Source organism: Corvus moneduloides, chromosome 3 (genome assembly GCF_009650955.1).
Source record: "Corvus moneduloides isolate bCorMon1 chromosome 3, bCorMon1.pri, whole genome shotgun sequence".
Classification (NCBI taxonomy): Eukaryota; Metazoa; Chordata; class Aves; order Passeriformes; family Corvidae; genus Corvus; species Corvus moneduloides.
The window spans coordinates 88,971,280-88,994,965 of NC_045478.1; the positions used below are offsets into that span (position 1 = coordinate 88,971,280).

Sequence of the window (23,686 nt, forward strand, 5' to 3'; positions counted from 1 at the left end):
AAAAAATCCCAAGGAGGTGAGGACCTTGCAGAAGAGTGTCTGCAGTAGGTCAAAGCAGCCATGGCAGTTCAGCATCTGTCTCAAAAAGCAGGTGCCTGTGAAATTGTATGAGAACAGGGTCAGCACAGAGCATTACTTGCCCAAAATACTGTTCCCAGCCTCCAGTGATTTGCATCTCAGAAACTTTCCGAGTCAGAGATCATACATTGAAAAGCTACCTGAATCATCTGTGTGCTAGGTATCCAGCTTTAATTACTTTGCTAAGTAAAAGCAGGCAGTAATCCTCATTTTTTACATTTTGAGTATTTTCACCAAAAAAAAAAAAAAAAATTATAAATTCGCTAGTCAGATTTATCCAAGATATCCAGAGCTTTATTGCATATAATCAGCCTTTGCTAAAAGGAGCGTGGTAAAGCCATTTGGTTAACTATCACAACAAATCATTATTAATAAAGTTCTGCTAAATCCAAACTTTAGATATCTTAACAACTCACCCAAAACTTTTTTCAAGTTCATTAACCTCTAGCATATTTTTTTCTCTAAATACAGGCTGTTAGAGTGGTACTTTCTTCCATCTGTTAAACAACCGTGCTCTGAATTACACAGAAATTTAGCTGAATAAAAAAAATGATTCATTGAATTTAATAGTTTAGACAAGGTTCTGTTTTATTTCCATTTACTCAATGGCAGAATTCTCACAAAGCCCAAAAAGTACAAGACTTGGAGAAGCACACAGACTTCTGTTAAGTGATAAAAATCTGAGCTTTTTTTTCCCCCCATGAAAAATTTAAACTAACTTAACTTTTTCCCTTAAGTACTGAGTAAAAGCTGCCAGATCTGTTTATGGATGTGCATTCTTGGGGGGAGCAGGGCAATGGTACAAAAAACCCCCCACATACAACCAAAAGCCTGCAAACAGTTGGACAGTAGCATTTTCCGAGGCAAAAGGAAAAAGTTCTGTAGTTACCCAAACTCAAGTTGCAATGAATAATTGGCATGTCAACCTTCTGGAGTTCTCTAGAAACATGTAATGAATAGTGCAGCAAAAGACATTGGGAACTATACCCAAGGATGGAATATGCACAGGGGAAGTCTCTGATCACACATTGCACTGTACTGTATCTTCACTGAGCAAGAGACTGAAACACCCTCCTCACATACTTGAGCTTGCCTCATATAGACAAAATTATGTTAATTTATATATTTATATACAGATTCCTGGTCATTCTGCTGATGAAATTTCAGGTTATTACTCTGAGAACTCCTATGCTTAAAGGTGCTGTTCTACACTACAGTGTCAAACATTCCAAATGTATTTGTCCTACCAAGCACAGCAACAGAAAGAAAAAGTAGCTGCAGTCTCCCTTGCTCTTCTTCCTGCCTAGAAGCATGCCACCTCTTCACCAAAGCTGAACATTTCCTCTTCTACACACTAGTAATTCACTTTCATAAATTATAGTTCATAATTCACATTGTAGTTCATAACTCACTTATTCAAATCTCCCCTTCTAACATGACTGAGAGCTGCCCGTGCAGTCAATGACTGCAAGTATCTACAACAACTGTGGGGAAGCCTGTGGCAAAAAATTAGCAGAATGAAATTGGTACTACAGCATGTAATAGGATAAGGGGTACCTGGTGAGGTGCAGTTGGTGCTCAGATTTACTCAGCAGTTCTGTCAGTTTTAGGCACTCCTCTCTGGCTCCTGTCACATCCTGCTGGGCTTGTTCCAAACGCTGTTTGTTTCCATTCAACTCTAATCCCAGTTTTTCTATTTTCTTAGGAAATTATAGAACCAAAGAAAGTATATTTAAAAAATACATAGAGATACATTTTAAGAAAAAAAAACCATGATCAAAGCACCTGAAAATAATGCACACTTCTGTTTTTGAACAAAAGTACTTGATAAAAACTGCAAAACAAGCAAATTGAAGTATTTGAAATTACATTCTTATGAGAAGCCAAAATGTGTTTCATATTTAAATACTCTAATATACAATCAACATTGTTGTGTTCATGCTGCCTAAGAGTTACAGGCATTCAAATATTTTCCAATTTTCTTATGTGAAGGCTCCATATTTGTGGCCTGAATTCACTGTGGTAGAGAGCCAGAAGGGCAGCCGAACAGTCACCATCTTTGGAAGCTGCTTGACACAGGATAGCTCTTGTGATAATTAATTTATTTTTATTTTTTGATGCCTATTACCTAACCAATGAGAAGTGGGCATTTAGCTTTGTCACCTAGTATTTCGCAAGAGAATAAAGGTAATTTTGTGATTTTACCATTATTGAAAATAAGTAATTTATTACTTCTGTCTGAACCCTAAATATACCAGCTGCTGTTAATCCTTTTATTTTATTAATATCATTAGTCTTTGTATATCAAGTTGATGACTCTGTTAATTTATTTTACAAACAATAGTCAAGTTTGCATGACCAGCATCTTCAATTCCAGTGATACATACTAGACTTATGTTTTCTCACTTATATTGTCAGCAATTTAAACATTTTTCATAAAATTTCTCAGAAATAATATATTTTTCTTTAAGTCCATATACAACATAAAAGTACCTGTAGGAATACATCTGTAACACAATACTATACTTTGTCCTAAGGATGCTTTTAAAAAGGCCATTAGAGTACAGAATAAGCTGACAATGTAATTTTACCATGTAACAACTGTTCTGCATTAACTCCCTACATAAATATTTACTTGTCATTGGGGCTGGAGGGAACTTGCATGTTTTTCAGTCAACTATACTGTGAAAGGTCATTTGTAGTACAGAATAAAACTGTTCTTATTATAAGGAGTTAGTACTGAATAGCTATTATACTTTAAATTCATACCATAGCTTATTTGTGATAGCTTCCTCGTGTAGACAAGACACAGTATCTTCTTTAATTAATGAAATTATTCAAACATCCTACAAAAACAAATGAATATAACCCCAACCCAATATTTACATTTGAAGCACTTTCGTAAAACCTTGTCTCTTTTCAACCCATAAAAATGTAAGCTAAACTACTTACATTAAGTTATGAACTCAGACTAATACAATCTCTTAATGCAGAAAAACAACACCGTATCATAGGGCTGGGAGTTTTTTAATTTTTAGTTTTGCCACTTAACTGTACACTTTCTCCCCCCCCCCCCCCCCCAAGAGCACTCAACAAAGGTTCATGAAGGAAATTTTAACTGGAATTTACATGTTACCTTGTTTATCACATGCACCTCCTATCAAATAATATTGGGAATTCCAAGTTCAAATGCAAAGATAGTAAAATTATCTACAAAATCATTAATAGTCTTCCCTTCAAAAGAATATAACAACCTATTACACTAACAGAATTTTTTAAAATCAGGTGCTCAAAGATATTCAGTTGCAAATGCTTTGCATTTTCACTTTTCATGGACTTTTGTGTATTTTAAATAGAAGTCTCAGTGGGTTCTCTATTCTTCTTAACAGTAGCAGTTCATAGGTGTTATTTCTCCATCCATAATAAACAGGGACATGAAGTCTTCACTGTCATTACAAGTTAAAGATAGGGAAGTTCTGCAACATTCCTAAAATTTGCTTTAAAAGTACATCCCTTCAGCACACCTTTAAACAACCCCAAACCACACATTAGTCCAAAAGCATCAGCTAAGTACTTAAAAAAAGCACAACCACAGCTGAGAACATAAATACACTCTAGATCACTCCTTGAGGGAAACGTTTCAAGGAACAGATGGGCTTTACACCATTGCCTCGAGTTAAACAGGCTCAGTCAGGTTTTGACACAGACCCACAGAAGGAAGCAAATTCCAAGTGCAAGAACCTCTGGTGAAAATGTTTCGTTTCCATCAGCCAGATGTTGAACCTTCAGGGCTGAACTCAAGAACACATACATAGCTTTCACTTGTCATGAAAGTGCAGGGGGAAATTCTCAGATAGGGAAGTGTCACTTCATGACAGATCTTTAAACATTCACAGGTGTCTTATAATTTCTATTAGAAGTATCAAGAAAACAAACATGTGGCTTGAAGAACAATTTTACTTGTGCTATTTTCATCAGTAATTCCAAAATCCAGTATCAGCTCCTTTACACTCATGTACACATGTACATACGTTTGTGCACATGTGTAGGTATATACAGACATACATAAACATCTTAAAATATCAATGTTTGGAGGTACTTGCACCATGAGCTATATGAAGAATAGGAATTCTACACAAAAACTCTGGTAATGACCATGGCAGAAACAGCAGACAACCTCATGAGAAAGGGATGGCAGAAAAATGCCACCCAAAAAACCACGTGAACAGCAACTCAGAAACAGCCAGTCCAGGTATATTTAGGCTTATCAACTAAATTATTCTTTTTGAAACACCAAAACATGTTCATTCAAAATAATTTGGTAGGAGCCACACACCACACCACATTTACAGGCTGCAAACAGACCAGACTCTCAACACTATGGGATACTTCAGTTTAAAAACTCAGGTAATAATTTGAAACATGAACACTCAGAATCTGAGCCATGTTCATGTAATAAAAAACAACCCTCTTCTCCCTCCTGTCAACAATAATAGTCTCACAAATACACTCTGTCCTGAATTCTGAAATATGTATAGTCCATCATTAGGTCATCACAATGTAATTGGGATTTAATCTACAGAGAAATTACAGAATCAATGAGTCTTCTTCACTGTTTCTGCAGGGAACCTTATCAGCACCGTTTTTCCCAACTTTTACTCAGAATAATTTTCATGTTACTTCAGTTACCATTTCTTCTATCAGGAAGCTGCAAGCAGTTCTGTAGCTGCTATCCAGGTCCCAGTGTAATTGTAGGGACAGAAACAGAAACAAACCACCAACTAAAGCATTTTGCTGACAGCTCTGTTTCTCATGCAGTGTTAATTTGATCCCTCAGTGCCTATCACCTGTGATACAGCTTTTTTACCACATGATCAGAAAGTTATTTCTTCAAGGTACTTAACTTTTCAATGTATGTGAGAGACAAGAGATGGAGCACAGAACTGCAAAAAGACAGATGACAATCTTGCATTTAAGAAAATCTGAAACAGATTTTCAGTATAACAAGGAACAGAATTATCATAATGTATACGTACAACAAGACTACATTAAGGTTAGAACAGGCAACTTCTGGTGTTTAACTCTGCAACTTTAATGTTCTTATTACTTCTGCACATAATTTCAAAAGTACTATTTAATATGTCTTGTTCTGCAGTTGCCCAAACTCCCAGGAATATCAATAGGCACTTTGCCATGGAAAGATGGCAGGCTAAACCTCTCCATTATTAGTAAGCTGAAACACACTAACACCACCCTGCATCCATATTCAGCTCAGTCACACAAAAGAAGTTTTACTTAAACAAAAATGAAGGATTGGTGAAGTATCACTGAAGTAAATTTTTATTCTAAATCAATTATTCTTTTTTCAGTATTACCACCAACCACCTTTTATATTTTAAGTTTTCCACTTTGGAGCATGTAGGACCCTATTTTATCTTTTCTTGAAGTGTTTCACTTCTCATTCATTAGTTTGTGATGCATTTAAAAATTATCTTCAGATTTTCACAATGCATTTTTAGGGGAACACACTGGAGATGCTCATTCAGTGACATAAATGCAGCTTACTGGAAAACATAAAAGATGATTTCTCAAACACTGAGTCAACCTATCTGACATTATCTTCACCTAAAAATACTTATGCATGTTGCAAAAATGTGCTTTTTAATTAACTAGACATCTCTATCTCTATCTCTGTTAAATCTGATTAAATTAAATAATAATTTCATTCAAAAGAAGTCAAATTAAAGATTAAAGTAATTATTTAATTCTTTTCATACTGATGCTGATTCTCTTGTATGCAAAAAATACAACTTAATACTTCAAACTAGCAGATGTTTTCCATAGAATTTTACATAACAGCAAACTGACAGAGAAGACAAATACTTTTTTTTTTTAACAAATGAGAATGATTAAGTGGTGATACAAGAACTTGTACTCTGAAGAAAATGCAAAAAACAGCTTTAGAAGACTTCAAAAAAAAAGAAAAATAAACTGAAATCAAATTAATTCTTAAGTGATTGATGACATTTACTGTTGTCCCAGTATGTTCAGACATCAGGTAAAAAACATACACAGTATAAACTAAAAAGTAAATTCTGCACTGACTGTATAATTGCCCAAATTCTGCAGTAAAATAACTCTGGAGAGTAAAATATTCATGTGAATTTACAATACTTTTTTTTTGTTTCAGACTTCGTTTGCCACCCTTACTAAAAGATTAAAGGGGCATAAAATAGAAGCAAAAATAGAAGAAAAAATATAGAGTAATAGAAGGTGAAATATAATCACTGTGGTTGTTAGTATTTGAATGTACATCCCCTAAAGGCAATCAGCATCTATAAAAACAGACACACTTCAAGTTAATACACTTTTACAGGCCATGATGCTCATAAGCTTAGCTTCATTTACTAAAGTAGCCTTCAAAGCAGTGAGACCAGTGATAGTGCTCAGGATGAAGTCTTTCAAAGAGGTGCCCCCCAGTACGGCCTTGCACATACATTTAAATACTATGTACACCATTGACAGGAAATTTTTGCACTATTTAACACTGATCTCAATCCATGTTGCCTTCCATACCTAATAATAACACTAATTAATCAGGGACAGAACTAATTGGATTTTCTTATTTATTATTATTTTTTAATTAAAAAAAATCAACAAAACAAGATTGGTAGCAAGATTTCAAGTGTTTCACCTGGATTACTATCAGTCCATATGCAGCAGGGGTCATTTGCAGTCATTTCTATCCTAATCCTGATATCAATCAAGCAACTCTAGGTTCAGAGTGGTCTCTAAACCTCAGACCTCCCAGGCATGGCCATCTGACATAGCATATTGCACCTGAAGAACTATCCAACTTTGTAAAGAGAGTGAGGGCCATCACAAGGTTAACCCCCACCACATCCCAACAAGGGCTTTCTCCCTTTTGCATTCTATTTGAATTACTGCTGCTTCCCATTCAAATCTGAATGAGGATACAAAGTACTCATGAAAACTACACGTGGTTTCAAAGGGGAAACCTCCTTTCTGGAAGTAGATTTATTTTAAAGCTGTGAGAATATACAAATATGTATACAAGGCTTCAAAGAGTTCACAAAGACCACCTCTTTCTAAGAGGCTAAGTCACAAAAAACCACAGGACTACTGCAAATTCTGCAAATCATTTAGCCTAAAATAGGAATCTGAAAACCTTTCCTGACAGGAAAGGCAAGTAACCTGACCAGAAACACAAAAAGTCGCCCCAAGAAACACACATGGCTCCTCTGGGAAGTTTTTTTCTGTATGGCTAGCTCACAAATCAATTGATCTCTGGAGACCAGAGGGACAAACGAAGACATAGCCTAGACAAGCAAAGCAGGCTGTGATTTCTTGGATGGCTGTCATCCTAACCAGATCTGGTGGGACTGTTGGATTCCTCAAAGACAAGTAGTTTTGTGACCCCTTTGTCACTTGTACTGCAAAGTGTGACAGCACCTGGCAGTACCACACACCTTGTGCACTCCACTAAAGGGCACAGCCTCAAGACAGGAGCCATCACCTAAGCAAAAGCCATCAGCCTTTCTCAGAGCAGCCATCTCTGCTTCCAAACTGATGGAGAATTAAGAGAGACAGGACCCTGCAGTTTGCTAGGAAGAGCAGGGGTGCTGGTAGAACTTCGTGGGAATAGCATGGAGGGTGGATGCGCTTAGAGGAACACACTTTAAATCTCACTGAAGCAAACTTGTTACCTGCAGTTGTTAGCTGGGGCAAGAAAAAAATTTATGTTGCATAGTATATGAGTACTCACATTAATTAATTAATTAATTAAGAAATAATCTTTAAGGTCTGTTCTTGTGCAAATTCTTGGAGAGCACCATGGTCCCTGTGGATAAATACCCATGGAAATGACAAGAGTGAATGGCTGAAACATACTATACAAGGATTTTACCTCATCATTCCCATGAAAATATTTGCTTTTAATTTGCCAAAATATCTGAACTGCAATACTATTTCAGGAACAAAACTTCCAATCCCATAGATATTATTACAGTCACATTTTAACAGAGAACATTGCTGTACTACAGATTAACTCAGCAGCTACCAGCAGAGATAAGAAAGTGATTTTGTTCACAGTGGAACAAGATGATTTTTTTTGTTAATGTATTGCACAGGGAGGAGATGGGGGACAATGAGGTAGTGCAAAATACATGGTTCACTTGCTGATAAAAATTTCAGAAAAGGAAGGATGCATGTAGAAAGAAGGAAGGGGAAGATTACACCTACTTTATTATTGAAAACTAGGAGAGAACAAAACCTGTTCCTTTTATCCTTTCAAACACTATTTAAGACTACTGATGTGAGATTGGTTCTTACTTCCTGGACAGCATTAAGGAGTAGCTGAAAAGAATACCTATGCAATAATGACTGACAAGTGACAGGGACTTTTACACTCTTTTTCTTCTGATTGTTGACACAATGACTATTGATAAAACAACCACTTTTTCTAGTCAGAGAAGAAGAAAAAAACCCCAACAGAAACCAAGCATTTTTTAAAGTATGTATACCCACTATATCAAGAGATGTGCAATTCTTTTCCTACTCTGAATAATTTTTAATGCACATACACAATTTTCTCTTTCCATATACTGTGGGGTGACATCCCTATGGATGCCAGAATATGGATCAAGGTTACATGGGCCAACCTACACCTATGAACAATAAAATCCCAATCCTGTGTTATTCCTCTTAGCAGGCCAGATGCTTAGGGGAAGCAGACCTGTACAGAAAATGCAGACAAGTGAGTACAGAAAAGTCTACTACTGGGAATCCTAGTCCCAAGGATTTTTTCTTAAGGAAATCGGTAAGATTTAATGAAGGCTGCTCATACCACTGACCCTTGAGGAATGGATGGCTGACAGAGGAAAGCTATGCCATAGCAGCAGCAGCAGCCATATTATATTTTTATATATATGGCAGGCTTGCAGGTTAATGTCTTCCTCAAAATTCGTGAGATGAGCTAGTAAGTTCAGCTACAAAGAAAAGAATGATGTTCCTCCTGAGCAGGCCAGAAAATTCCTATCAAAGCAAGGCTTAAAGTACTGCCATTTTACTCCTTATTTACTCATTTTCAAATTAATGCACTGAATGCCCAAAACACAAAATTATTAATTAGGAAGAGTTCAGTTACAGTAAAGGTTATCACATTTCCTTAATGCTTTCTTGTCCAAAAGCAATTTGGGTTTGCTACTTTTAAGACCATTATACTCAAGGTCAGACCAAGTGAGAAAATTTCATGCTAAGAGTTTCAAGCTGTCTTCTGAGTTTTGGGGTATTTCTCCCTGCCAAATATTACTCAAGTATACATTTACTGATTTAATAGAATTTCTTTTCAAAAGAGAATTTCCAGAGCATCTTCATAACTAATGAGGAAACAGAATATCAGATATAAATATAGACTGTTACAATAATACACATAACGCATAATCCTATCTTCACCAGTTATTAAAACTTGCAAGTTTCAAAACATCTGGTGATATGCTGAATGTCACAGCTGTTGAAAACTCTAGTATTTTAAAACCTGACTCATGAAAGCTTGATATCTATTCATAAAAAGACATTTCAATGAATCAGGGTCTTCACAAGGTGTTACTGGTCTTGTTTTGGATACTCTGAAGCATTTCCAGGATATATACCCAAATTCTTGGCCTGAATTATTTTTGATGAAGACAGAGTCAGTAATCTCTCCTCTTGTAACATCTAAATTAGGTTACTATAAATCACAGATTTATGACAAATGAGATAAACATTCCCAAAATACCCTTTGGCAAAATGCTTTTGGACTGCAATTTTGCCAGATTTTTATTTGTCTGCGAAATTGTCAGTCTATAATGTACAGAGGCATCATTTAGGTTCTGTCATACTGCAGAAAAATACTTTGGTGTGTAGCTCTTCCTATTTGTATAGGTTATGCATGTCTGTGAGTCTCAACTTCTTTTTATTTGGACTCATGAACAGCCATGCAGGCAACTCTTAAAAACTGGTGGGTTTTAGTACAGTGCTTCTGGAGCTTTTAATTCTGTCACCTACAAGGTAGGCAACAGAATTCTGTAATCCCCCACTTCAAACTGTATCTGCCCAAACTATATCTGCCCAAATGTAAAGGTTTTTTTACAGGTTAAGATTACTAGCTTGGATTTATTTCTACACAAAGCATTTATCTGATTCCATAAAACATGATAAAGCAAAATTGAAAAGCTGCAGTTAGTTTCCAGAGTTGGATTTAACATGTCCTGTTACTTTATTGCAAGGACACCACAACTCCCAGTGGAGCCATGCTACTGGTAAGAACTATCTAATAAGGATGACACCCAAATTGGCTTGGACAGCAGAAACCAATATTAAAAACTGTTTTCACTTCTACATGCTGAAGCTTGCAAGATTTTATAAGCCAAATATAAATTATTTCAGATAAACAGAAAGCAAATTATTAACAGTGAACTTCATTTTTATTTTTATAAGGCAAGGCTGAAAAGAGCAAGTGATGTTAATCTGAGGAACAATTTCATAGTGTGTCAAAAGTATGATTTCTGTTAGAAATGCATAAATTATGCCATGCAGTGCTTACAAATTAACAAAAAAGTATTATAAAAGTGAAGCCCTGCTGTGTCAAATATGCCACACAATTTTTGTTCTAATAACAGCAATTTAGGTTAGGGCGTGACTTTTCTCTGATATAGCTGTGCTAGTACAACCCCTAGTGTGGACACAGTTTACTGCCATGAAGGCATTATATTCGTGTAATTTATAAAGCTTGCTCCTAAGCAGTAAAAGTATTAAGTAATGCACTGTTATTTCAGAACAGCTACATCCACAATGGGAGGGCTGGCTGAGAGAGGAAAAGAGAGGGCAGTAGGCTATGCTACTTTACAACATATCGGGCCAGATGAACAGATGTGGTTTTTGTGTAGAGAAACTGTGTGGTACATGTCTTTCCCCCCACCTCCCTCCATAATCCTGATGTTAATCAGGATCATGATGGATGATATTACGAAACAGTTATTCAATTTAAATGGTAACATTGCCCATTGCTTCTTAATTTTTAAGAAATATTCACGTAAAATGTTAATAACAGAGAGTTATAACAGATATTGACATGTGGGTATTAGTCCTAACCAAACAATAAAGATAGGAAAAAAGATATTAGGATAAAGAGAGTAAGACCAAAGATATATACTCTCTTTAGGTTTCCTAAATGATGTAAGTTCAATTTTGAATAAGATTTATAAATACCAGCATATGATAAATATCAACCTGTATTTACTTGACATATAGATGTGTGTGTCTGGTGATCCTAAATTGTACATGTGGGGCTTTCTGCCTATTCTGACACACCTGAATAATTTTAATCCTTTTTTAAAAGTCACTACATGTAAACTAAAAAATATTTTCCAAACTGAAATTTATCCACAGCACAATTAAAAATACAATTATACCTCAAGAAACAGTAAACTTGCTCTCAATGTTAAAAGGCAATCCAAAACATGATCCTTTGCTTTTAAAAGAGAAAAAGCCATCATTTAATACAGAATAGCATGAAAATACTCATACATTATTGTCTCTCTACTTTAAAAAAAAAAAAAAAATGTATTTATTATGAACAGATGGTGGCCAAGGAAGGTATCAGCTCTGTCTCTTAGCCAGAAGGTCAGGTCATGGCTGAGAGACCAAAGAACAATTATTGTTTGCTATTCAGTGCCACATAAGATAAAACATTTCAGGTTTTCTTTAAATATAAAGATAGATGTGATTGAACTGTTCTCATTTTTTATAAACAAAATAATTTGCAATGACTTATCAACACTTGTAAAAATTTGATTTAAAAATCCCCAGCCAACCAGCAACAACAACAGAATAAGGCATTCTAACACTCTCCTTGGGTTGCCTTTGATGTTTAAATAATTCTAGGACCTATACAGAACTTTTTGGGTTACTGGAGCCACAGCTATAAAACAGCTGCTAGATACGGAGTCTGACAATTTCAAAATTGCATGTTTTCCTTTTTTTTGACAAGCCAACAATCATATTTGAACAATATAATAACATAATTACTGAATATCTACTTTGTTTCTAATTATCTAATAATTTTTGTTGATAGGAACTTTCCCTCTCATCATTTCAATTTATATAAAATTATAAATCACCACATTTTGGTGTATTCAGCCCCACACTGATTAATATACCAGTATGTTGATACATGAGGTTAAAATATTTTGTTAAATTTTGTAATTTGTTCAAAAGGCAATCCTCAAGCAAGTTGGAGAACAGGATTTAAAATCCAAGATACTTCTTCAAGTATCTTATTAAACACATCCTGTTTTATTTGTATGCCAAGATTATGCCAACTCTTTTATCTGTGATATCTGTCAAGACACAGACGACAAGCCTGTTTTTTGTTTTTCAGTGTCCTTAGGCCTAAAGGATGCAGGAGTGAAAAAAAAAGCAAACCTTGAAAAAAAGAATGCTTTAAGACCTCTGTTTTTCTGCACTGTGTGATTTTTCTATACATGTTGAAGGGTTATTTCACCTAATAAGCTCCTCCTTTGGATTTTACATATATTTTCATTACAACTTGAATTAATATTGCTTCCAGACTAAGGTTGCATTATTAATTTAATAAACTTACTGTCCTACATGAAGCTTTTGAGTAACTGGTAATTAAAAATTTAATTTTTGAAATACTTTATTTTCCCCCTACATATATTCTTATACAGGGAATGATTTGTTCAGTTATTTACAAGAAAAAGAATGATGCAAAATCTGTTGGATAGGCTGCTCAAATAACAAAAAGCATATTAAAAAAATCATCCTCATGTGCATCTTACATATCTGTGTATTTAGAAGACTCTTATGTGCAAATCACAACTTATGAGAAATACTGAAAGTTTGAAGTCCTAGAGAAAAATTGATAGAATCTCAAGAAAAAGGGCACCTCAAAAGATGCAGATTACACCTGTTCAAGCTGTTTGCCAAGTATGTTGCAGGTTACTCTAATAATCTTTCTTACTGCATGGGATGTTTTCTCACAAACTACCTAAGGCATATACTGGTTTTTGTATTATTATAAAACCCAGTTTTAGATAAGCAACAGTTAATGCCAAGTGGAATTTTTCTATAGTTATTATTTTTCTAGAAGGTTACTTTTGTTTTGGTTTTGTTTTTTTAAACTTTTTTATGAATCCCAGCATTCAGTAACATTGAATCTTTAAAGAAATTGGAAGATAAATAATTTTCATTTTTGGTATCATTAGGTTATGTTTAGAGTCTTTAATGTTCTGTTAGACTGCATGTATAGGTAATTACGTGTGGATTTATTTGTGAGAAAAAGTGTATAAACACATGTATACAGTACATAGAATTTAAGTAGCTTGTATGAATAATATGATAGAGTAATTCTATATGAAAGCATGGAATGAGTGATGCGCAAAACTGAACATACTAGGGCTGAAAACAAGATTAAGATAACCAAGAGGTATTTATTTAGCAGTAAAATCTGGCTTTTTGCCATTAATTTAGAAACCATTTAACAGTAATAAATGACCACTATTAGAAAAATGAATCATTCCAGCTTCTGAAAAAACCCTACTTAGGTTACTAATAACTGCAAAGTTATAGCAGTATTATCTCTTACCTGGTCCTTAATTTCAAGCTCCCTTATAGTTTTTGTTCTGTACTCTCTGAGCTCCTTTTCTGCCTCATCCTTCTTCATTTTGGTTTGATTCAACTGATAGCGCATTTCTCCACACACCTGTTAGATTACACAGACAACATGATCTGTAGCTTGAAGAATCCATAGACCAGGGTTTGCAATTAGATCTTTTGGTGCCCTCTACAGGTCGTTGAAATGCAACATATTTTTAATTTACAGATATTTTGGGTCTACAAATGGTAAATGTTTTTACATAGAAAGGTGGATCTGAATTCTATATATAGTAATTAACTTTGACATATGCAGTATCTTCTAGATTCAAATATATTTGGATCAAGATTTTGCTAAGTATAAATACTTATGCTGTAAATACATGTCACTAGATACAGTTAGATGACAGTTGCTGGTTTTATATTCTTCTCTCATTCTCTGTAAAATCCCAAGAAAGTCTATGTCAACATGTTCAAAACCTAGAAGTAAAGCATCTATCACACTCCTAAATAAAGGTGTATTTTAACTTGCCAATTTTACGCTGTTGAGAAAGAAATTGTTTAAATGTTAACACAATAATTTTCAAAGTTTGATCAGAGCATTACAAACTTATTGCAAACTGAAGATAATGTCTTTAAAAAATAATGTCTGATTTAAACAGATACATGGTCCAGAAGAAATGGATCAAAGCAACACTTCAAGAAATCACTTTTACACAATTATTCTCTGATGTTGCAGGGTTTGTTATATTACCCCCTCAATCCTTTCCAACTGGCAGTTCAACTTCAGACAATCTGTGAAGGGGTTAGGAGAAAGTGAAAGAAATAGAAAAAACCAAAACAAAACCAGAAGATCACTAATCCCTTCCACATAACTATACTGCTGTGCAGGGTTGTTATTCTTCCATTTTCAATCTAAGCTGTCCCCTTTTTGTCCTTATCCTGTGCCATCACCTCCAATTTGTGCCTGTTCATTTCACCTTAATTAACCATCCAAATACGTGCACATGCCTTAGTGAGAATGCAAATGTGTTTACTCACAGCTCCTCTTAGTCAACTTTCTTCCCAACTCACTCTACTTTCCTGCCTTGCCTATAGTCTTTTAGCACTTGCTCCTTAAATGTACATCCTTTTAATTTGCTGCTACAATCCTCTGTGCTTCTCAAAAACGTTCTCACATATTCTACAACCCAAATTAATTTCTGTTTTTCAGTCTTATACCTCTTCTCATTTTCACTTTTTTTTTTCTCCTTAAAAAAAAAGTGGGGAAAAAGTAAATATGCATACCGCAATGAAATCACTCTAGCAAAAAACTAAACCAACTGTCATAACTTTTAAAAAGTAGCATCACTTATAAATTCAAAGGACAGCTTGTGAATTTAGCCATTGCAAATAACACAAAGCAGCAAATGCTCTGAAGAATGGCAAAGTTCTAAAGCATTTTTTAAACACTAAAATATTATATGCAACTAAAAAAAATCTTGAGATGCAACTGCATGGCTTGCAAACCCTGGCTTTCTACCTCCTCCTTCCTTTACCTGAGGGATGTAACAAAATGCAGTATGTCACTTCCTCCAAGTGAAACTAAAAAAATACAGCAATCCTTGCCTTCAGCTCCCCCATACATTGTACAAAGGGAATAACACAGAAGAATCAGCAGATGGTGCTGTCCTAATAATGGATTTTTCAGTCTCCTAAGGAAAGAAGGAAATAGATCCTCACTCCATATTTTCTTTCCCTGACTTCTGGTGCATGAAGGAAAACAATAATTAGGATAAAACTCAAAACGAAAGTGTTGCTATTTTCTGTTTTTAATAAAGGCAAACTGAGTTTGGAAACAAGAAGTCAGATTCACAAGCAAAGATATCACATAGCCAATGAAAATGTCAGGGTGATGCACAGAGTCCCGTCAGCTCAGTGGTTGGGAGGTTCCTCCAGGATTTTCAAGACTTCTCAGTTTAGTACAGGGACACAAATGAAGTTTTCCAATCTCTCCGGACAATGCAATTAAAATACAGCATAGACTATTGCAAGGTGACCACCCATTCACCTTTGTGTTAACATTAACTGAAGCAGAGACAGGAACCACAGTATCATCTCCTGAGAGATAACATCAAATTGGTAGGGTACAATATTATTCTTTTCAGACCAATGAATATTTGTACCTACTGCCTCTTTCACCACCTCCTCACCCCTGCAAGTGGTGCTAGTCACTTGTGAACCCAGCCTGAAAGACCAGAAGTGTGTTTCAGACTTGGTAAATCAAACCATTCTGACATTCTTAAAATACTCATTTGTCTTTCAGTTAAAGTGAAATTCAGTTTTCTAGTATGTTGGGATGACTTTTTGCTATGAATTTTCTGCAATACTTTCGCCTCTTTCTATCAGCCAGGACAGCAGGGGAAGACAGGAACTCTTGAGAACCGCTCTAGAAATCTCTAGAGGCCCAAAGAATAAATTGCTCCTCAAATCCTTGCAATTAACAACTGGGGAAATAGGATGGGCCCTAGGATTATTGGTAAGGAATATAGACATTTCAAGAGGCTGTAGCAAATATTTTTTTCTTTCTCATGTTATGACCCACATAAAGGCACTAACTGATTGAGAAACGTGCAAAAGAAAGCACCCAAGAGTGAGACACCTACACAAGGTGCATGTTAAGCTATAATTCTTAACTAGAAGATCTCTTTCTAAGAGGCATACTATCAATAGTACTGAATTAAGCAGTGTACTACATAGAAAGTCTAAAGGAAAGTACTTGAAAAACAGTGATTTTAATAGCTCCCTTTATTTTAGCACTGCAAGTCCCACAGGTAGCAATTGAGGACACTGTTGAATTCTACATTGTCTCACTCAGACCAAACACAATTCTTACTGAAACACTGGAACAGAGTTTTAAATAGTGACCCTCATAGGCTGCAAAGTAGAAAAGTTTGCTTCTGCATGACAAGGTGACTTGGAAACTGAAAAAGTCTTTTTTTTTACCCCTGCAACTGGGATAGTTGTAGTGCCTCTGGGATATTGAGATGAAATCTACAGTTACCACACATCCCTTACCAAAACAGAAGAAAATGGACAAGGCAAAGATTCTCTTCTTTCAGGTCACAGTGATAAGAAAAACCAAGCTTAATACTCCTTTATAAATGTGCTTACCTTATTCATCTCCATTTCATGAGATGCAAGCTGGTGGTGGGATTCTTCTAACTGGTTAACTAGAGAATTCTTTTCCCTTGTAATTCTCTCTACTTGAGCCTCCAAAACAGCCACATCCTTAGACAAAGCTGTCACCTGCAAAAAGTCCAAGAACACTGTAATGATGCAATTTGACCAACCACAGATCAAACTCTTGTGGAACTTTCTCCTCAAAAGCAACTGTATGTAGACAAAATACATAACATTAAAAGTGTCATAAAAAATCAAGCATGTACAATAAAAATACATCCTATATTATTAATAATAGAATATGGCTACATTATTTTATTAATGGATTTGCCATTTTTAATTAATTTATCATACAGTAGTTTATTTGAAACTTTCCATCAACTGCACTAGTCTCCAGGACTTGTTAATATGGACAAGGTGTCAGAAGCAGTTGAATACATTAGTTTTGCAGTGTAAAAGTACTATTTAACACCTTCTTATCCATCCTTATGTAGATTGATTCAAACCAAATCATGTTCTCCCAGCTAAAGAAAACTGTTGTTGCAACCACAGATCTTAAATTAATTTTCAAGTTCAGAAAGCACTTCAACACTATAAATCAAAGCATAATGTTGTGCAAAACTCATATAGAAATAGTATATTCAAAATTCTAATGTAATTTCGATGAAATTTTGCTAAATGATTTAAAAATGTAACAATAAAACAGAGACAGTGAACCTTCAGCTATTTAGCCCTGAAGCTCACTAATATAAGTGGAAATAATGGTGTCTGACAGTTCTAGGTTAACTTTCAGAAATTCAAAGCCAGACCTAGAGGATTATATATTTGTAACTATTTTTCACTCCTTATACAACCACCTGATTTATGTATCATGCCAATTCTCTCCTTCGAACAAACCATTTCATAAAGTAAGCAATAAAATATTCATACGAATCTTGAGTTGATGCACAGTATACCATTTCTACCACCTCATAATCCCAAAACATAAAAGTAGTTAATCATATGTAGGTGTAAATCGTTAATATAGATCATAATTTTCTACAAAGTCATCCCATATCTTTAATTACCAGGCATGACATCATCATTAGTGTCACTATATGTTGTTCTATGTAAATGCAGGATTTAAACATGAAGACTACAACTACTTAAAGTCGGAATCGGTTGCAGTAAAACACATCTCAGTGGGTGATGAAATACAAAGTAATGTGATGACATGGAGTGAAATATTCTACCAAAAAAAAGTATTAAATGCTTGTCTAGTAGGCTGTATTTTGGAGTGAATACACTGCTTTAAAGAAACTCTGTAACAAAACAGCTAACTTCATAAAAGGGATAACTTCTAATAGACAGCAAGGAGTCAAACAAGGAATTGCTTAATAATTGTCTCCAGTGGAAGGTTATTTTCTTTAATTTCAGTTTCCCTGGCAACAGATCACTCATGATCAGTGCATGTACTTAAACATCACTTAGTTCCTATCACTGTGCTTAATATCTGTTTTTATATCTGGAATTGAAGTCAAAGAGGTTTTTTTACACACACTTAAATGGTTTATTTTGTTCAGTCTGTGCTTGCCGGATTTTTAGAAATAAGCCATACAACTTGTAAGAGAGTCCCAAAATATAAGAAAAAGTCTACAATCAGGAGAGAAATTCACTCTATTGTTTCCAAACCTCCACCAGAAAATGGTTGAAGACCTTGCAAATCACAAGTGTGAAAACCACTAATTCATGAAGTATTTATCTCTCTACACTTCTTCCCATTTCAATCACCTTAGAAATGCATCCTCTATCACAGGCTTACTGCAGTTAGCATGAGCTTTCCTCTGTATACTCCATTGGGCAGAAAACCCTTATGTTTTATACTCAAATTACAGCAGCATCTAGAAGTCTAAAACCAGGTTATCAAGACTATCACAATGGTCACAGCATAAACGATGAGACAGATTCTGTCTCAGAGAGTTTATAAACATTAGTAAAAGTGAGAAAAGAGACTCCAACACATTTCTGCAGGTGGGAAAACTAAACATATGATAAGATCACTTTGAAATTATGATATTGTAACATTAATGTATATGTAAGATCAAAGTAGCAAAGAATCCTAAATTTGACATGTGCTAACTTCTGAATGCTTGCCTTGGCAAATTAAGTAATAATTTTTATAAAAGAGCTAGGTACAAACCTTGCATCACATATTACTTAACCCTTTCTTACCTTGACAAAGTGCATTAAAAATATTATGCAACCTAAAATAAAGTGCATAATATCAACAACCTAGTATGTATCTAGAGACACAGCACAAACCCCAGTTACTCAAACTCAAAGGACCACTTATCTACCACTGCTTTAAAGAAATGGTGGAAGTGACTTATTGAGCTCTCACATCCGAAACTAAAAATAAAAGACAAGCAAACAAAGTTTAAAGAGGATGATACCCTCATTGTAATACACAAACAGAAAAAGAACCAACTCATACCATTGTGGTCAAGTCCTCCCTTTCCTTCTTCATTTCTTCCTGCAGTGCTTCTTTTTCATCAGCCCTCTTATTTAGCTGGGCAGCCAACTCCTTTTCAAGATAATTCTTCTGCCGTTCCATCTCACTTTTCAGTTGGTCACAGTGGACTAGAGCCTGAAAAACCCCAATTTGCTTAAGTGAAAGAAACCTAAAATTTTTAAACAAACATGGTATTTATCTAATACCTTCAAAAAAACCAATGTTTTTATTTTTTATGCAGTTATTATGATGTTTATACATACTCAACTGTGTTAACATCTAGGACTAACAAAATCAAAACAGATGTATATGTTTGTATGTATATACATGCCGTACTGTAATTGAGAAATTTAATTGGTTTTAGAAATCATGGCAAAGATGGAAGCATTTGTCCAAATGTACTTTCCAAATAAGTAGCTGCTCTTCTAAAACTCTGATTATTTGCCTTGCATTTAAAATTTAAAATTCCTGAATGCACATCACTAGAATCAGCCTCCAGTACTTGACTCCTTGCAAATACAGTGGCCAGTGTCTAACTAAAGAACTGAAGGAAAAATTAATAAAATGTATGCACTTCTACTTAATCTCCTCTTGAAATGAATTACTGAGTGCAGAATGCTAAGAAATCTGAAAGCAGTCAGTAAAGACACAAAAAACATTTTACAAATTGTCTAGGGTTTGTCAAAATTAATTCTACTAAAAAACCTCATAAAGGTACTGCTTAATTTCTGGTGCTAAAACACAGGGTATAGATGTGTTTTCTAGCAAAAAAGAAGAAACTTAAGTTCAAGAATACTCTCAAAACACTTCTAAAAAAGCTAAGAAGATATTTATCCATATATGCTTCTGTATCTCTGCCAAAGTGCAGAATTTGAGTGTTATGTCAGTTTAAATCAGAAATACACTACTCCATTACAAGTAAATCCAAGTATTCAAAGCACTCTAAAGGGAGCTTTGCTAGCCCACAAGTAAACTAGATTTCAACATTTCACTGATATCCAGCATACTCTGTTTCAAAGAAGCTAGAGTAACCTCTTTCTAGGAATTCTAACTTATTAACCATTTTATTTATTTTCAAATTAATTTTTTTTTAACTTTTATTTTTCTTTAACTCAAAGCCAATCCCCTGTGTTCAATTTTCTTGGCGTTGGACTGTTCATGAGGGGAGTAAGTTACACAATGTTTTTTTAGAGAATGCTCTAACAGTCTCCATTAGTTTTATGGCAATTCTGTGGGACTCTCTGGAGGATCCCTTTCCTATATCAAGTCTACCGTGGTGAGAGAATCCCTCTGTTATGGCACTGAATCCTTTTCTGTAGGAAAGAATCATCAACATCAGCAAACAATTGCCTGCATAAAGCTGCTGTAGCTTGGTAGACATCTAAACCAGTGCCACTCTAGAAGAAAGTAGTTACATTAGTTGCATTTCAAGAAGAAATGTCTATTTTGTTAGCTCCATTGTTCTGACAATGAGCAGCTCAAACAATAACTCTTTTATGACATTTGTGTTAAAAATATATTTCTGATTTTGCTTCAGCTATGTAAACTTCACCATAACAGATCTCCTCCCTGCTCTATGCAATAAGCAAGAGGACACAAACTACTGAGACAACCAAAAGACAAGAAGAAATGGTGGTTTTAAATGATAAGCACCTGAGGTTAGACTTTGGGTCAACAGGCTGATGAAATTGCAATCGTAGAATTTGAAGGCTTAATGTGTTAACTTCTCACTTGTTACGTGGACTGTTCTAAGGGATTCCATGCTAGTTATTAAGAAAACCAGCCCTCACAAGTAGAATAGGACTGGGGAAAAAAAGGATGGTTTGTACTTACCAAGAGGTATACAGTACTTGTAAAAAGGTAAAATTAATGCAGTATAAGTACAAAATTTTCTTTCTGTTCTTTCATATTAAAACAGTTTTGGAGCATGAAAAAAACCCACACTACTATTCAACCTTGTAGACAACCAGGTAGCACTTCACACAACCCTACAAGCACACGCTCTTCTCTTACAGCACTGGATAAATAATACCAATTCAATCAATACAACAATTATATCAATCTTGTTTGCATTTAATTACAAAAACCAAGCAAAAACAACCCTCTCTCATAGTAATTCACTAATAGTACAGTAGATGTCACTAACTATCAAGGAAATAATTTAGGTCAATATAGGTTGATTGTGTACAGAACTAGGGCTAACACAAGCATTAGATCAAAACAGGTTTTATTTTTATTATTTACATAACAAAAGCTTCCTGCAGGTATCATTAGACAAAATTTCTCATCTTCAAAGAGCTCTGATAGTTAATCAGTTCTTGCACTGCTCTGATCTGAGGCAAAAAAGAATTGTTTGTAAGCATTTTAACTATTCTTCCTAGAGTAGGCCAGAAATGTGATGTCAAAATTATCCTCTTATGTGTCATGAATGCCTTTAAAAATTCTACACCTCAGTTTATATCACCTAGCTGTGAAACTACATCACAATTAAAAAATGCAACACTCCTTACAGTATTGATGAGAATTTAAGAACTTGAATACAGAGTTCATATTACTGTTCAGAAACTGTCACATGGTGCAGTTGTTTTAAATCTACATCATCTCAACATATGACAATGGTCTTACACATGTATTTTCTCATTAGCATGGAAACGAATTAACATTTGCATTAGATCTGAACACTAAAAAGCTCTAATTCCGTGATGAATTTACCTTTGTTTTTTCGAAATTGGCCTCTTCTGCCATTTGCACTGCATGTTCAACTTGCCTACAAGCATTAGATTCTCTTTGCTGCATCTCTTTCATGCTTTGTCTCACTGAAACAAGTGCTTCCATCAAGTCATCTCTTTCTCTGCGTATTAAAAAAAAACAACCCAGATACTTCTTCTATATCTTTTTGTAAGAGAAAAAGCCCCAAACAAAAGGTATACCAAATATAAAATACAAACAGCTAAAAGACATAAGGCTGGTAAGCAAAGCAAGACTAGAACTCATGAGTGAAAGACAGCATACTGCAAGCTTGGCAGATACTGAAAATATCATTTGCTTGCCAACCAGTCCTTCATTTCAGAAGCATGGACCATTAGAGAAACTGCCAGTAAAGAGAGCAGATCTCAAGTCATTAATATACTGAAGCCGAGCACATTCTGTTGATATAACAAAACGGGGATCCACACAAATAAAAAAAAAGGCGATGTGGCATTACACTGTCATTAAATGTAAATAAAAGAGGGAAAAACAATAAAATGGAAGGGTTAGGTTCAGCAAGTAATCGCTAAGTATGTCAAATGACAATCTAAATCCATCTGCTGCAAACTGGAACTAAGCCTAACAATAAGACACCTGGATTCTACGACTTTTCTGAACTTTTGTTAACTAAGACACTGACATCTGTATTAATGGTGAAGCAGAGTTGGTAAAACTGTAATACTTGACCTCACCTTTTCATTATTTTGATATGTTAAAAGCTTTTAAATTAAGTTTAATTGCCTGTGGTTTAGGTGCAGCTCGAGATTCTATCTGAAAACGGTTGTGTTCTTAATGTTGTGTGAAATGGTAAGACATTTTTTGGTATTTCCCAGAGACCTAGCAGCCATATTTTGAAATTTTATTTCATTTTTGAATTTGACAAAGTTCCTTTGAAAATTCCTACTAAAATACCCTTTTTTTATAATAAACTGCATCTCAAGTAGGGGTAGCTTTTAGATTTTTTTAAACCTCCAAATGAAATAATGGTTTAAGATAAATAAAGAGGTCAATTCAAATCTTTTATTTCAAGCTGCACTATAATGTAAGAGGACGAGAATGTACTGATTTACAGTTTGTTCATATTTTCCAACATCTGTGACAAATAATTACTTTTGTTACAAAAGCAGATTTTGAAACACAACTTCGCAGCAATAAAGCTTTCCCAGACAATTCTTGGACTCGATAATAGAAAAAAAATACATAAATCCTGGCAAGAGCCATGTCCTGCAGAGGGATAATGCCCACTTGACCAACTATATATATCTACTATGTCCCTTCAGTCTCCCTGCTTCTAATTGACCCACTATTCCATCTCTGGCAGGCTCATTCTTATACCTCAGAAATTAAGAAGCTTTTAAGAAGAAATTAAGATAGCTGTTTAACAAACTTTGAGAAAGTTGCAGTATCCTATCATTACTACTAGCAAGTAGAAAGGGAGAGTGTTTTTTGAAGATGATTGACTGGCAGAATTCCTTAAGAAAAAAAATTTAATGCTGTTGGGGTTTCTGAGCTATATGTATTCAGCCTCTATAG

At 34.9% G+C, this 23,686-nt stretch overlaps 1 protein-coding gene across 6 annotated transcripts in view; it reads right to left on the minus strand.

The window, feature by feature from the left end:
* The window catches only part of SDCCAG8 (SHH signaling and ciliogenesis regulator SDCCAG8), a 109,030-nt gene that overhangs the window by 66,661 nt on the left and 18,683 nt on the right, over positions 1-23,686 (minus strand). For all 6 annotated transcript variants that reach the window (XR_004238881.1, XM_032102662.1, XM_032102665.1 and 3 more), the window contains exons 9-13: positions 22,118-22,256; positions 19,388-19,540; positions 16,906-17,040; positions 13,745-13,861; positions 1,636-1,778 (exon numbers count right to left, since the gene is read on the minus strand). Coding sequence is in view for 5 of the 6 variants with exons in the window: in XM_032102662.1 (XP_031958553.1) it covers positions 1,636-1,778; positions 13,745-13,861; positions 16,906-17,040; positions 19,388-19,540; positions 22,118-22,256 (687 nt within the window). In the remaining variant the exon portion in view is untranslated. The remainder of the gene's footprint in view (positions 1-1,635; positions 1,779-13,744; positions 13,862-16,905; positions 17,041-19,387; positions 19,541-22,117; positions 22,257-23,686) is intronic.